The sequence below is a fragment of the Rhinolophus sinicus genome, chromosome 5 (assembly GCF_057876585.1).
Source record: "Rhinolophus sinicus isolate RSI-liver-muscle chromosome 5, RSI-T2T, whole genome shotgun sequence".
In the NCBI taxonomy this organism is placed as follows: domain Eukaryota; kingdom Metazoa; phylum Chordata; class Mammalia; order Chiroptera; family Rhinolophidae; genus Rhinolophus; species Rhinolophus sinicus.
Window position 1 is genome coordinate 17951798 of NC_142505.1, and position 14111 is coordinate 17965908.

The 14111-nt window shown below is 42.0% G+C and overlaps 1 protein-coding gene and 1 pseudogene across 1 annotated transcript in view; one reads left to right on the forward strand and one right to left on the reverse strand.

Annotated features, from left to right (window-relative positions):
* Window positions 1-14111, reverse strand: part of GPD1L (glycerol-3-phosphate dehydrogenase 1 like) — a 44025-nt gene that overhangs the window by 19418 nt on the left and 10496 nt on the right. The window contains exons 2-4 of the mRNA XM_019727743.3: window positions 10776-10953; window positions 5983-6123; window positions 4392-4530 (exon numbers count right to left, since the gene is read on the reverse strand). Coding sequence (XP_019583302.1) covers window positions 4392-4530; window positions 5983-6123; window positions 10776-10953 — 458 coding nt within the window. The remainder of the gene's footprint in view (window positions 1-4391; window positions 4531-5982; window positions 6124-10775; window positions 10954-14111) is intronic.
* Window positions 10985-12397, forward strand: LOC109445383 (dynein light chain Tctex-type 3-like; annotated as a pseudogene).

Sequence of the window (14111 nt, forward strand, 5' to 3'; positions counted from 1 at the left end):
GTGGGGGTGCGGGGTGGGGCTCTGCTCTGGACATAAGGATGATAAACTTACCAGGCCAAGTACTGGCTCCCAAATCAATGAATGACGACTCCACACAGATGACAGAAAGCTCACTGAGCTATAGGACTTGGGCTCTGCCTGCCTCTAGGTTCCCAAGCTTGTTCCCAAACTTGTCTGCACATTACAGTCACCTAGGGAATCTTTAAAAACACCACAGCCCAGGCCACATCTGAGACCAATTAAATCAGTCTCTGGGGTGCAGCAGGCATCAGCAATTTTTGAAGCTCCCCAGGTGATTCCAAGAGGCAGACACGTTTGCAAACCTCTGATGTAACCTCCTCTGGCCTCAGTTTCCTCATGAGTAAAACACTACGACACTCTTAGGGCCTGTTGTGAGGTTAAATAAGAATCAGGTATGAAAACAGGCTATTAGTCGTAAGGAGCACTGAAGGTCCTATGTGATAATAACAGGCTAGCCGACACTCACATGCTTATGACTATGATTTTGCCATTTATAGACAGGAGGCCCAGAGAGGTTTACCAATTTGCCCATGGTCACACAGCTAGTAGGAGGCAGAGCTCAAATTCTAACCCACATTCCCTGGCTCTAGGGCCTATGCTCTGACTCCCTATGCTATGCTGCCTCTCAGGGGTAGGAAAACAGAAGATAAACCAGCAAAAAACAAACATCACAATTAGAGCTATAATTTTTCCAATGAAAAAAAAAAAGATGCTTGTCATCAATTAAAATAACACCCAAAGGTAGTATGTCAAAATAATCCAGGGGAGAGTAGGGAGAGGGTGGGGATACCGACGAAACAAGGCTAGCCAGAAGTTAATCATGACTAAAAACAGGCAAAGGGTACATGGGGTTCATGACACTGTTTTACCTGCTTTTGTTTTCAAGGAAATTTTCCATAACAAAATGTTTAAAATATCTACACCCAATACTTAGGGACACATTTTCTATTCTACAGGCATTGCTAGTATTTGTTATTTAGCCGAGTTCTCCTCTGTCCAAATATTAGAGTTGTGTCAGTTTGAGCAAATGGTCCTCTTTCTTTTTTAAATAGTCCACCAGACCATCTGGGTGATTCTGTGCAACACCGTTTCATTCCTGGGATGGGTAAAGTAGCCCCCAGCCTCCACATCATGACACCATTACTCTCTCCTCTGCACCTCACCATGGGCCACCGCTCAGTGCCTCCAACATGAAGGATGCTTGTGAGTCTCACAGACAAACTCCTCACTGTCTGCAGCTAGAATCTTGAGCTGCTGCTGTGAGCCATCTGACAAGCAGGCAGGGAGAAGTGCATTCTCCATCTGCCACTGATACAAAGTGGAGTCTCTCTGTTCTTCTGTGGCTGCAAATGACACACAGTGTCCATTAGGGAGGCTTAATGTACAGCAAGCTCACTTTTTCTCAAATGTACTTTAAAAAATTATTCTAAACCATGGATAAGAAAGCACTAATCATATTATTATTATCGGTCATAATCAGTGATGTGGCAAGCAGAGACCCAGACTATCTAGCACAGAACAGGTGGTCCCCAAAAGCCATGAGGAAGGGCTATTCCAAACTCAATATGAACCAAAAGACAGGAAAATCCCCCTTCTCTTTTGTGCCAAGTTTGAGAGATAATCAACCTCTTTAACTCACTCCTTCAAAACCCTCATTTCAGTCTATGATTCCATATTTGTTTCTGTACTTGGAAGCTCCACAAGGAGCTTATGTATCGTCCAGTTAGCGCCATGCCTGATACATAATAGACTTTGAAAAATGTTTGTGGGATGATTGAGTTAAGTCTTCAATTCTGTGAGGTCGGTCCCAAGAACGAAGGAAACTGTCACCACCAGGGGGCACCGTAGCTCACCACACCGGTTAGTATTTACACACCATACTAAAAACAATGCCATTTTTTTCTTCTCCCTCCATAGAAGATTCAAGTAGGCTAAGATTCCTGAATCTACCATAACTGAAAATGAGTTGGTTGCTAATGTTATCAAGAAACTGGATAACCACAGTGCAATTATCGACTATGGGAAATTTAATGTTGATACAATTATGTAACACATAACCATATTTCAATATCAACAATTGTGGCAATGTTGTCTTTCATGGCACCTTCACTCCCTGAGTCTTCTGTAGTCTAAGACACTTCCTTAAGCCTTCCATTGTCTTTCATGATACTGATAGTTTAAGAGTGGGGACAGATGTTTTGTAGTATGTCCCTTACTTTGAGCTTGTCTGATATTTCCTCATGATGAAATTCAGGTTACACAAGACAATTTAGAGAATATCACCTGCGTGTTCTATCTTACTTTCAAAGTCTTACTTAATTTAATTCAGGTCACTCTTGCCAACCAAGGTCCGACCCATAGCGAAGACACTGGAAGCATTGGGGAAACAAAAGCCGGAGGGAAAGCGGTGTAACTTCTGTGCATCTGTCTTTACAAACCAATAGAGTCTAATGCACTAGAAACTTTTCTACAATAAACAGGGCTTAGAGGCAGGTAAAAATCCTAGCCCAAATCTACAGGTAGATACAAGGTGTAACTCAAGGATTGGAGATGTGCTCTCAGCCGTATCAATTCCAACCAATTGGCAAAAGTGATTGCCAATTGATTATTGGCAAGTAGGACTGAGTTGGAACAACCAGTTAATTTTCTTTTGAAAAACAGAATTACATAACAATTTCACAGGCCACAGTAAAATCACAGATGGACAAAGGAGTTAATTGTGAAAAAATAAAACCTACATGTAGAGGAGTATATATACATATGTAATTTTTTTTTTTTTCTTTTTTTTTTTCTGGAAGAATACTTAGAAACTGTTAACAGTGATTCCCTTTGGGTAGGAAGGAAATTCCTTCCTACTTTTGAGTAGGTAGGAAATTATCATGTTAATTCTAATTTTACACCTTCTCATATTGTTTGAATTTTCTTACCTGTGACTATATCACTTTTGAAAATATCAACCTAGGAAATGGTATTCTTATAGGCCATTTTGTTTTCTTCTTTATATTATTTGTGATACCTCTCTTCTCCAAAAATATTATTTCTCAAAAAAAGAGTTTTAAGTGATCACATATATGGGATTGTTGTGGAATACTATACAGCTATGAAGATGTATGTTGATGGATTTTAAAAGTTGCTATATACTAAGTAAATAAAGCAGTTATAAAACAGTATATAACAACTACAAACATAGTCTGCAAAAATAGACAAAATAATGAAAATTAAATGAAATAATAAAAATGGTTATCTTTGATTATCTCTATTTTCCACATTGATGATGTAATAACTATGCAATTAAAAATTAAAGGGATGGTGGCCTGTTAGCTCAATTGGTTAGAGTGCGGTGCTTTTAACAACAAGGTTGCTTGTTTGATCCCCACATGGGCCACTGTGAGCTGCGCCCTCCACAACTAGATTGAAACAACTACTTGACTTGGAGCTGATGGGTCCTGGAAAAACACTTAAAATAAATAAAAGTTAAAAAAGTATATATTAAAGGGGAAAAAAAGCAAAAAGAGCAAAAACGTCCTAACTGATAGGCATGTATGAGAACCAGGAGCTACCTTTTCTCGTGCATCCCATCTTTACTCAAGAGAGCCTGACCTCTCTCAGAGCTTCTGTTTACAAAGCTGCCAGAGAGAAATGATTCACACTGTTCAACTGTTTGACAAAGGTGGAAGTAAGTTCTGGAGTGGCAGATAAAATTAAACAAACTCTTACAAAGCAACTGCAAATATAACAAAATTACCCTTCTATGAGTCCTTTAATATGGTACACGGGCACTTGAGAATTCCAAAGCCCTTTTTAAAAGAAACAAAACTTTTCACAGCACCAATGTTGTATAAGACTAGAAAGAGCTTTCTATTTCAGGAAACAGGAGATCCAAGTTCATGCCTGGATTCTGTACTAGCTGTGTGACCTTAGGGCAGGTAACTCATCCCCTGAGCCTCGGCTGATTCATTTGGAAACAGGGATCATTCCCATCAGTATTCAGATCTCCTTGGAATCCTATGAGGATCCAGAGACCAGCATTTGTGAGTAAAGAGAAGCTGGGTTTCTAAGGCCAGGGAAGCCCTACCACGGATGTAACCAACTGCTTCTTGGTACAAGTAACCTCACATTTTTGTGCTTAATCTCAAAATTCGTTATTGGATCATGGCGAGTCCAAATGGTCTCCGTGGCTTTACTTTCATTCTGGAGGTTGTTGAAACACTTCAATTCCACAGAATGGCCTCTTTACATAAAATCCCCACCCCACGGAAGGTCCACTTCAGGAATGTTAAGGGGGCAGGGAAGAGTCCACTACAGAAAATACCAGAAATGGAAACTGTCCGTGTTAAAACAAAACATGTCCAGGCCCCAGCAGCCCTCACCAATGGTGGTCTCACAGAACTTCTCAGCAGCCACCTCGCTGGCAATGTTGGCTCCCATCAACACACTGATGTCTATGCCCATCTTCTCTCGGATGATGTCAGAGATGAGTTTCAGCCCCTCCGGGCCCTCATCTATGCCCTACAAGGAGTCAGGAATTCACAGAAAAACACACTGTCAAAAATACAAGAGGCGTGAGATCGCTGCTTTATAAGAAATCAAGCTTCAGACACCCAGTGCCATACGCATCTTGAAAAATATCTCTTTCTTACAAGAGAAAACATATTTACTGCCTATGTACTATTTAAAGAGTAACAATAAAACGAAAAGAAAATGAACATGTCCCCACCTCAAACATGTAACCACCCAGGTTAAGAAACAAAACATGACCGACACCACTGAAGTCCCCTGTCTCTCTCCTAGCTCATCCTCCTTCCCCTCCAGGGTGAACCACTATCCTGAATGCTATGTGCATTGTTCCCTTGCTTTTCTCTATCATTTGCCACATATAACCATCCCTAAACAATACGTTAAGTCAGTATGCCTGTTTTTGAAAGCCTATAAATGTTAATTGTACTGCTCATATGTGATGTGCTGCTTTGCACTACATTATTTATTATTTTAGAGATTCGCCCATGTGGTTGCAAGAACGCTCTGGTTCATTTCTATTTACTACTGTGTAATTTCCAAAATGAACAGCCCACCATTCATTTATCCATTCTACTGCTGATGGACATTTGAATTGTTCCAGTTTGCTTTCATAAACATTCATCTATGAACACTCCAGAACAGAGTCTCTCTAGGGAGTTCTGTAGCTTTTTTATGATGTGGACCCCACCCTGGGGAAGTTTATGAATTCATTCTCAGAATTTCAAATGCATAAAGCAAAATACATAAAATTACCCAGGAAACCAATTATATTAAAACATAGTTACCAAAATGTTAAAAAATGAAAACAAATTTTTGATAAAGTAAAATATGTGCTGTTTTATTAATGCAATTAGAAAACAGATGTCATGGCAGGTCTAACGGTTACCATAATTTCAAAGTAGTGATGAGGATAAATGATACCTTGAGATATCTGAACCTACTGTAAAGTGATGGGAAAATATCTGTGATTCTATTGATAAGAGGGTCCCAGGTCCTGCTCATACTACTGTTATTGAAATTCTGGCTTATGGTCTACATTCATAAACAGAGGAAATGCTCATTTCAGTTAGAGGCTAAAATAAATAAAAATGCAATTTTTCCTTACAATTAAGACCACGAACCTCCTGAATTCTGTCTATGGACCTTTGGAGGTGGTTCGTGGACTTCTGGTTTAAAACTCCCTCTTTAGGGAATATACCAGGAGTGGGAACTAAGGATGGTGAACTTCCCAGCTAATGCAAACCTGGGAAGGTTCTTTCTGACAGCAAGGTCAACCAGGAGACCACCCTCACATCTGCCATAGAAAACAAAAACAAACAAAACACCAAAAACTGCCCTAACCTCCCCTTCAGCTCCTTATCGAGAGATGAAAGTGAGAGGAAGTGAAATTTCACAGGAACCAATGTCTAAGGCTGTGTTCCCTGCCCGAGTTGCGGGCGTTACCTTGATCAACGTGATTCCCAGAGCTCCCTTGGGCACTCGCCCGGTGATCTCGTCGCAGATTCTGTGGATGAACTGGTGGGGAATGACAAACACCAGCAGGTCCGCATCCTGCACGGCCTCGCTGAGGTTTGCGACCGCAACCTGCCGTGGTGAGGAGCAAACGGTCACTTCTATACCGAAACGTGCCCATCCAAATGATTCCATCCACTGACCCTGTAGCAGACGCCTACTGTGTGCAGAGCACTGCGCAGACAATCAGAGCAGGTGTGTGGGCTGCCTGCCTCACTCAGGACAAGCATCTGAAGCCAGGAGGGGCCTGCCTCTGTCCCTTACCTTTTGGGCAAGGGACTTACCCTCTCCATGCCTCAGTTGCCTTACCTGTAAAAGGAAGTCATCATAATACTCTGTGGGTTGTTCTCTGTTTCTCTCCCAACCCCCCAATCCATTTCCTGCCCTTCTTTACCCCACTCTGTTCCCTAGGAGGCTGTTTTCTGTGGACGGTTTCCCCTGGGTGCCCTTGCTCTCTGTCTTCCAGTTGGCTTCAGCCAAAGGGGGGCACTGTCAGGAGACGCAAGGTGGGAGAAGAGACAGGTGAGGGTGTTTATAAGCCTCCTGGGCCACTCCTGCCCAGGCTTGCAGGGGAGCTGGCTTGACTTCATTCTACCTTCTGACAGGCAGTCTTTCTTCCATGTCCCTAAGCTCTGGTCAGGCCTGTTTGGTGATACCAGTCTATCCCCTTGCCCTTTCAGGAGTGGCTATGACTTCCTGTTACTAAATTCTGGGCACGTCACCAAGCCCTTGTGGTTCCTTCAACTCTGTCCCCACCTCTTTCGAAGTGTCTGGTAACTGGTATGCACTCAATATAGGTCAGGTATTATGATGATTTCTTTCCTTCAGATATATACAAAAATGGGTTTTTAAATTTAACATGGGCAGACACGCAGACACACACACACACACACACACACACACACACACACACACACAGGCAGAGGTGAGGCCATCTAGTGAAGACAAGGGGAACATATGGTCTCTTGCAGGGACTGCCTGTTGTTGCCAATATCTGTTCTCCCCTTTTTCCTCAACAAGAGAACCTCTGGCTTAGGGCTAGGCTCATAAATGCCAGGAAAGAAGGCTATATTTCCCAGCTTCCCTTGCAGCTAGACATCCCATGCGATTAAGTTCTGACCAATGGGGTGTATGTGGAAGTGTTGTCTGTGGACTTCTGGGAAGCGCCCTGGAAGGCCTTTCTTCCTCCTTTTGCCAGATGGAATGTGAAGAGATGGCTGGAATTCATACAGTCATCTTGAACTATGAGGAGGAAACCAAATGCTGAGATGGTAGAACAGCAGGATAAAAAGTGTCCCTGACACCAGGATGCATCAATAATACGATGAACACCTTTTACACAGGAGAAAAGAAAAAGCAAACATTCAGTTTGCTTAGATCACTGTTAATTTAGGTTTCCTGTCATATGTACCTGACACTAACTGTACCTGACATAGTTCCCATTAAGCATTCCTGGTTTCCTAAAGGGACTTGGAGGAAGAGTCTTCTCTGAGGAAGTGCTATCTGCCACAGGATGGGTAAACTGCCTAGGAAATCTAGTTTGGGAGTTGTAATGGAGACCACCAATTCCTCACCAAAATTCCTTCTCCCCTTTCTCCATAATCACAGAACTCTAAGCTGGTCACTGGTCACCTAGACAGGGACTGCGTTTTCCAGCAGCCCTTGCAGTTCCACAAGGCTAGGGACCGAGTTCTCATCAATGGAATGCAAGAGGGAGCAGTGCACACCACACATGGCTCAGAGCCCTTAAAACAGTGGGCTGCTTCCTCCACTCTTTCTCTTCCTCATTTCTGCTCATTGAAACCCATGGCAACACAGACCTATAAGATGGCACAGGAAATGATGAAGAAAAATGTGACCAAAATAATGGCATGAAGCAAAGGTGTTAGACCTCTGTCATGTGACAGGGAAATAAATCCTTTTGTTCCTTAAGTCACATTATTACTATATCTCTTCTTATATCTTAGCCTACTCTCTTCACGAATACATGTGCTAAGAGTTACTCCCTCACTCAAAGAATTCCCCAAGGAAATTTGTCTGGAATTAGTTCATTCTCTTATCCCTTCGGTTGGTATGGAAGATTTCTGTAATTTCCCACTCAGACTCCATTCTCCTTCTTTCTAGCAAAAGTGCCCCTAAATTTCATTTCAAAAGCTACTGCTTCACTATTTTAACCATGCAATTTGGGTGGAATTGGCCCCTCCCTTGCTCCACACAGATGGTCCTTAACTTGTTCACGTCAAAGGGCACATAAAACAGTGGGAACCAAAGAGACATTTGCTGGGGCCTCTGAGGAACAGTTGCTTCCTTACCTCTGCAGTAGCTATTGGGTCTCTTTTTTTTTTTTTTTTTTTTTAACAGTGTGGGATGATGATGTGAGGTCTGGAACAACTGCAACCATTTTACAAATGAGAGGGGGAGTACCTACATCTGTTAAGGGGCTCCCATGTGAATGGAGCCAATTTTGTAGAAGGAAGAACAGAGAAACAGAGGAAAACAAAGGGCCTGTTGACATTTAAACCACTAGTTCAGGCTGTACCTGAAACCAGCCCTACCTGGACTTTCACTCGTATGAATCAAAACATTCTCTATCTTAGCTTAAGTTGCTCTGAATGACAACATAAAGAGTCAGTCCGCTTATAGCAGATAACAACCCAAAGCTTAGCATTTCTCCCTTTTTATTCATACCCCTAAAGGCAGGGGAAAACCTGTTTTCCTCTTCAGAGGGGCTTCTCTAGATTGGTAATCTAGGTTGCCACAAGTGGCAAAGATTCATCACCAAAAATCGACCTGTTTATTAGTTCCCTCCCAGCTGGAGATTCTACCTTCTCCAAAAAAGCAGTTTCTTCTCATTCTAGTCCATCAGCCTCCCGATGCCAACCTACAATTGCTCTGTTTGACCCTTATTGGCAAAGCTCATTATGCTCCTTTATATTTGTCTGTGGTTCTACCCAAGCCCCTCCCCCCAGCCTTCATAAGAACTCGGGCCCCTCATTCCCCCTTGAGTTACTGCCCCTACTTAGGTGGGAACTTCTAAGCCTTTGTCACACACAGCCTGGCAGCTTGAATTTTAATTCAAATCTTTCTTTTTTTCTGGACCTATCGTTTCTCCTCTTCCCCATTCGCCTCCAACACACACACACACACACACACACACACACACACACACACACACACAAGCCAAACAAAATTCTTCTTCAGTGAGCAAGGTCTTTGAAGCTCCAAACTTCCTGGCACTTACTTCCTGGCACTTATGAGTTTACATACCTGTCTCCTCTGCTGGACTCATGAGGGAAGAAGGCCATCTTATTCCTCTTTCTGTCTCTGGCAAGCCCTTTTGCTCTCATTTGTTTTGTATCATGGCAAAGCACTGTTGTCTATATTATTTAATTTGAAAGTGCTCTGTGAAGTAGCTGGGTGGAAAAGGTGATTTTTATCCCCATTCTATATATGGGGTGACTAAGGTCAGTGAAGACGAGTCACTTGTCCGGGGGCACACAGTTGATCATTTGCAGATGTGGGACTGTAACATACATTTTTCTCTCTTTGATTCTGAAAGACTCTCTTTGAGTCTTTTCCATTTCACCATGTTGGGAAATGCCCTGCAAAGGCTGAAAGGGTGTGTGTGTGTGTGTGTGTGTGTGCATGCGTGTGTGTACACGTGCATAAAGGTTTGGTGAGTGAATATACTCGTATGTAGTGATGGGTATTTCCTTAGCAAAGGAGATGAGTTTCTCTGGTTAACCACAGGAATCAGGCAGCCACAATCGTCTGGTTTTCATTACAGAAAGCGATCAAGGGGTGAAGCTGGCAGCAGAAGTTCATAAACCCCACTCAGACAAACAGCAGGGCACCCCCTTTGTGTTCTTCAGGCTCATTCCTAACCTCTCCTGCAAGCCACTGGAAGGAAGCCTGGCAACAACCTTGATTTTTCCCTCCTAGACCTAAAAAGCTTGAATTTTAAACTATCAGTCTTATAACTTTATGTTTTCTCCAATCTCCTTCTACAATTTAGGCCTCGACCCTGATTTTAATTACAGACCCGGGTCAAGTGTCCTCGTGAGGGGAATCAAAGCCCACACATGTAGAAAGGGTGTATCGGGAGTTACCAGGGTACACGAGCAGCTGAAGGCAAGGTTGTTTGATGTGGCCTGCACTCTGAATGCCAAGAAAGTAACCTGCTATGGGTTGAACTGTGTCCCCCCCAAATTCATAAGTACCCTAGTACCTCAGAATATGACTGTATTTGGAGACAGGGTTGTTACAGAGGTAATGAAGTTAACATGAGGTTATTAGGGTGGGCCCAAACACAACACGACTGGTGTCCTTATAAGAGCTGATCAGGACCCGGATAACACAGCAGGAAGACCACGTAAAGACACAGGAAGAAGGTCGTCATCTACAAATCAAGGAAAGAGCTTCGGAAGAAACCAGCCCTGCTGACACCTTGATCTTGGACTTGAAGCTTCCGGAATTGTGAGAAAATAAATTTCTGTTATTTAAGCCACCGGTTGATTGTCCTTTATTTGTTATGGCAGCCCTAGCAAATTAAAACAAAGCCCATTTTTCAGAGTCCAGAAAACCAAAATCGCTAAGAACTTGGTAGGACAAAGGAACAGTAGAAGAGGGAAGTAGCTTTTGTATTTCCCCAAGTCCCAAGTGTTAACTCAGCCACGCGTAACTTTCAGAATTCACCAAATGGACTTTTCATCCTAAAGCCTTACCACATTTTCTGGCAGCTTGTGTCCAGGGAGATATTTTACATTTTCATGGTCATTATTTATGATGTCCGTCAGTTTTCTTCCATTAACTGTTTCTTCAAAGACCCACATCTTGACCGTGGAGGCAAACTTCTGAAGATTCTTGACATTATTACCAATGATTTTTGCAACAGCTGAACCCCTACAAAAGAAACAGTGGACAAGAAAAAAAAATTAAACTCTCTTGGGCAGAAGAGAAAACAGATTAGATTCTGATACAGAAGACTCACGTTCTGATTCTGATTCAAACACTGAGCTTGTAACTCAAGATGGGATGTGGTGTCAGCCACAAGCCATTTGAAACTTGTTGTTTACACCTGGAAATACCACCCCAGTGATCAGGAATGCCCCAGAATTTGGTACCAGGTCAAAATGCACCACCCCTTGAAACTAGTAAGTATCAACCGATGTTAGAAGAGAGTATCACAGGCAGAAGAGAAATCTACCTAAGAATCAGAGCCACCACGGAGGAGGACCCTCACCACTGTGACAAGGTTTGCTTCGATGTGGATGAAGCCCACAATATTGTTAAAGAGTGCATAAAAAAAAAAGAGAGTGTATAGATAGGGTTTCAGGTGTGAAGATTAAAATGAGGACAACCACCACCAAGGGACCGCAAGCAGAGTGGAAAAATCCTTAGCACATTTAGTTAAGTTGGGAAAAGCTTATAAATATATGTGACCTGTGCAGTAGTAGAGGAGTGCATATGGCTTTCACGCAGCCAGCTCCTGCTTTTGGGATGTCACATCTGATGGAACCTGTACTATATGATGGGAGAACTGAAACACCATGAACTGTATCGTCAATGTTTTTGTCATTGCTATTGTCCTGTGACAGGCTAAAAATATTTTGGCTTTGAAAAAAAAAAAAGAAAGAAATCCACCTAAAAGATGGCATAAAAATAACACGTAAGAGTGTTCTCTAAGACTTCCAGGCAATATTTCAGATCCATCAAGGAGATTCAATGTAGCTACTGTAGAATAATTTGTGTTCTGGTGAACTGCAACAGGCCCCAGGTGCAGTCATAATGGAAAGACAAGAACAACAGTGGTTCCAGAAAAGGAACAGAGTAAGAGCCCAAGTTCTGGGTCCTGCCAGCAGATGTCCAGCTGGCCTCTAGCCCCACAAGCTCCCATTTCTGTACAACTCTATTCACCAAACACATTCTGGTAATGAATCAGTCTCCCACAGGGAAAGAGAAGGCATTCCGACTAGTTCATGCCAGTCTTGGAGACAAGGACGGCAGGTCCACAGCTGGTCACCACGGCAGAAGTGTTCATGGTTGGCCCAGACACCTGTGCCCATCTCACAGGTGTGTTGAGTGCACAGTAGGCCAAGACCCTGCTGATTGGGCTGCTGATTGGTCGAGGGGTGGGCACCTGATCCCGGTTGAGCCAATTAGCTTCTTCTATAGGACTTTGACTGGAAGAAATGGTTTGTTTCTTAGACAACTTTCCTGGTGTGAGGAGCAAATGAAAGAATCGAAAACAGCACCTTGCAAATTCATGTGTTAGGGCAGTCATTACTTTTTCTAATAAGAAACTGAGATGAGTTCTCAATTTGGTGAAATGGAGTAGCTGAAGATTATAAAACTAGTTTTATTCTACAGTTTTCTTAAGAAAATCTTTTTTTGAGATTAAGTAACTTATTACTATTGCTAAGATGAACACAGATATTTGATACTCAATTTTATGCAGAACTTAAAACAACAGTTTTAATACAGTATCCAAATTTACACAAGTATTTTGTCAAAAGACCAGTGTTCCTTGTATTAGCTTCTGCAGGCTCTACTGCAAGAATAAAAACTTGTTTTAAATGTCTTTTGAGTGTAGGAATACAACAATTTAAGGATGAAAGCTTTTCTAAAAGAGCAGCTATAAATATTGCAAGGAATTTTCTTCCGCCGAGTAAAAATACTTTTAAAACATATAACGTTTAAAATGATAGGCATACATGGTGACCCAGTTACAATAATGAGAGAGGCAATTCTATAGTAGATTAATTCATAAATATTTTCTGAAAATAGGAGGCTGGTTTTTCATCACAGTAACATTTTAAAAAGTATAAAGAAAGTCACTGTACAATGTTAGACAATTAAGTTTGCAAACTTGTAGCAATTGTTGCTAACCTTTTTTTCTCATTATAGGGATTATTCATTATGAATTTGTACCAACTGGACAAACAGTTAACCAAATTTACTATTTGGAAGTGCTGAAAAGGCTGCATGAAACAGTTAGATGACCTGAACTTTTTGCCAATAAATCATGGCTCTCGCATCACAACAACGCCCCAGCTCATGTGGAACTGTCTGTGAGGGAGTTTTTAGCTAGTGAACAAATAACTGTATTGGAACACCCTCCCCACTCACCTAATCTGGCCCCCGATGACTTCTTTCTTTACCGGAAGATAAAGGACGTATTGAAAGGAAGGCATTTTGATGACACTCAAGGACATCAAGGGTAATATGATGACAGCTCTGATGGCCATTCTAGTAAAAGAGTTTCAAAATTGCTTTGAAGGGTGGACTAGGCACTGGCGTCACTGCATAGCTTCTCAAAGGGACTACTTCAAAGGTAACCATAGTGATATTCAGCAATGAGGTATGTAGCACTTTTTCTAGGATGAGTTCACGAAGTTCATTGTCAGAACTCGTAAAATGAGCCCATTCAAAAACAACAGAGAATATCTGCTATGAATCATGTCTGAGGAATTTGGAAGAAATCTGAAAAGAGACTTGCTGCATTCCTCCTTTTACATTCGTATACTGCAGTCAATTCTCAAGACAGTTTGCTGAGATGGAGTAAGGGGTGACAAAAGAAGGCGGGGGGCGGGGGGGGGGCAGGACCAAGCTCATGCAGATGAACATATTGGAGATATTTATCTTTACTCTCCGATTAATCTCAGTTATTCTAAGCCAACTCCATTCATCCCAGCATATAAACCTCTGTGCTTTAACAAGCAGGAAAATCCAAATAATTTTCTGTATATGAGACTTATTTTCCTGTTCCTGAGATAGAGTGGATAAACTAAGACTGGTTCTCATCTTTGGCTGCACATTAGGATTACCTGGGAGACTTAAAAATCCCGAGTCCAGGGCCATACCTCAGACCAATGAACTCTGTACTTCTGGAGTGGGATCAGGCCTCAGTAGTTTTTTCTTTTTTTTTGAGATCAATTTTTTAAAAATTAATTTCAGGAGTACAAAACAATGTACCAGACATTTACAGACTTCACAAAGTGATAACCCTCTTCCCCAATCTACTACCCCTCTGACATCGTATATAATTGTTACAATTCCAT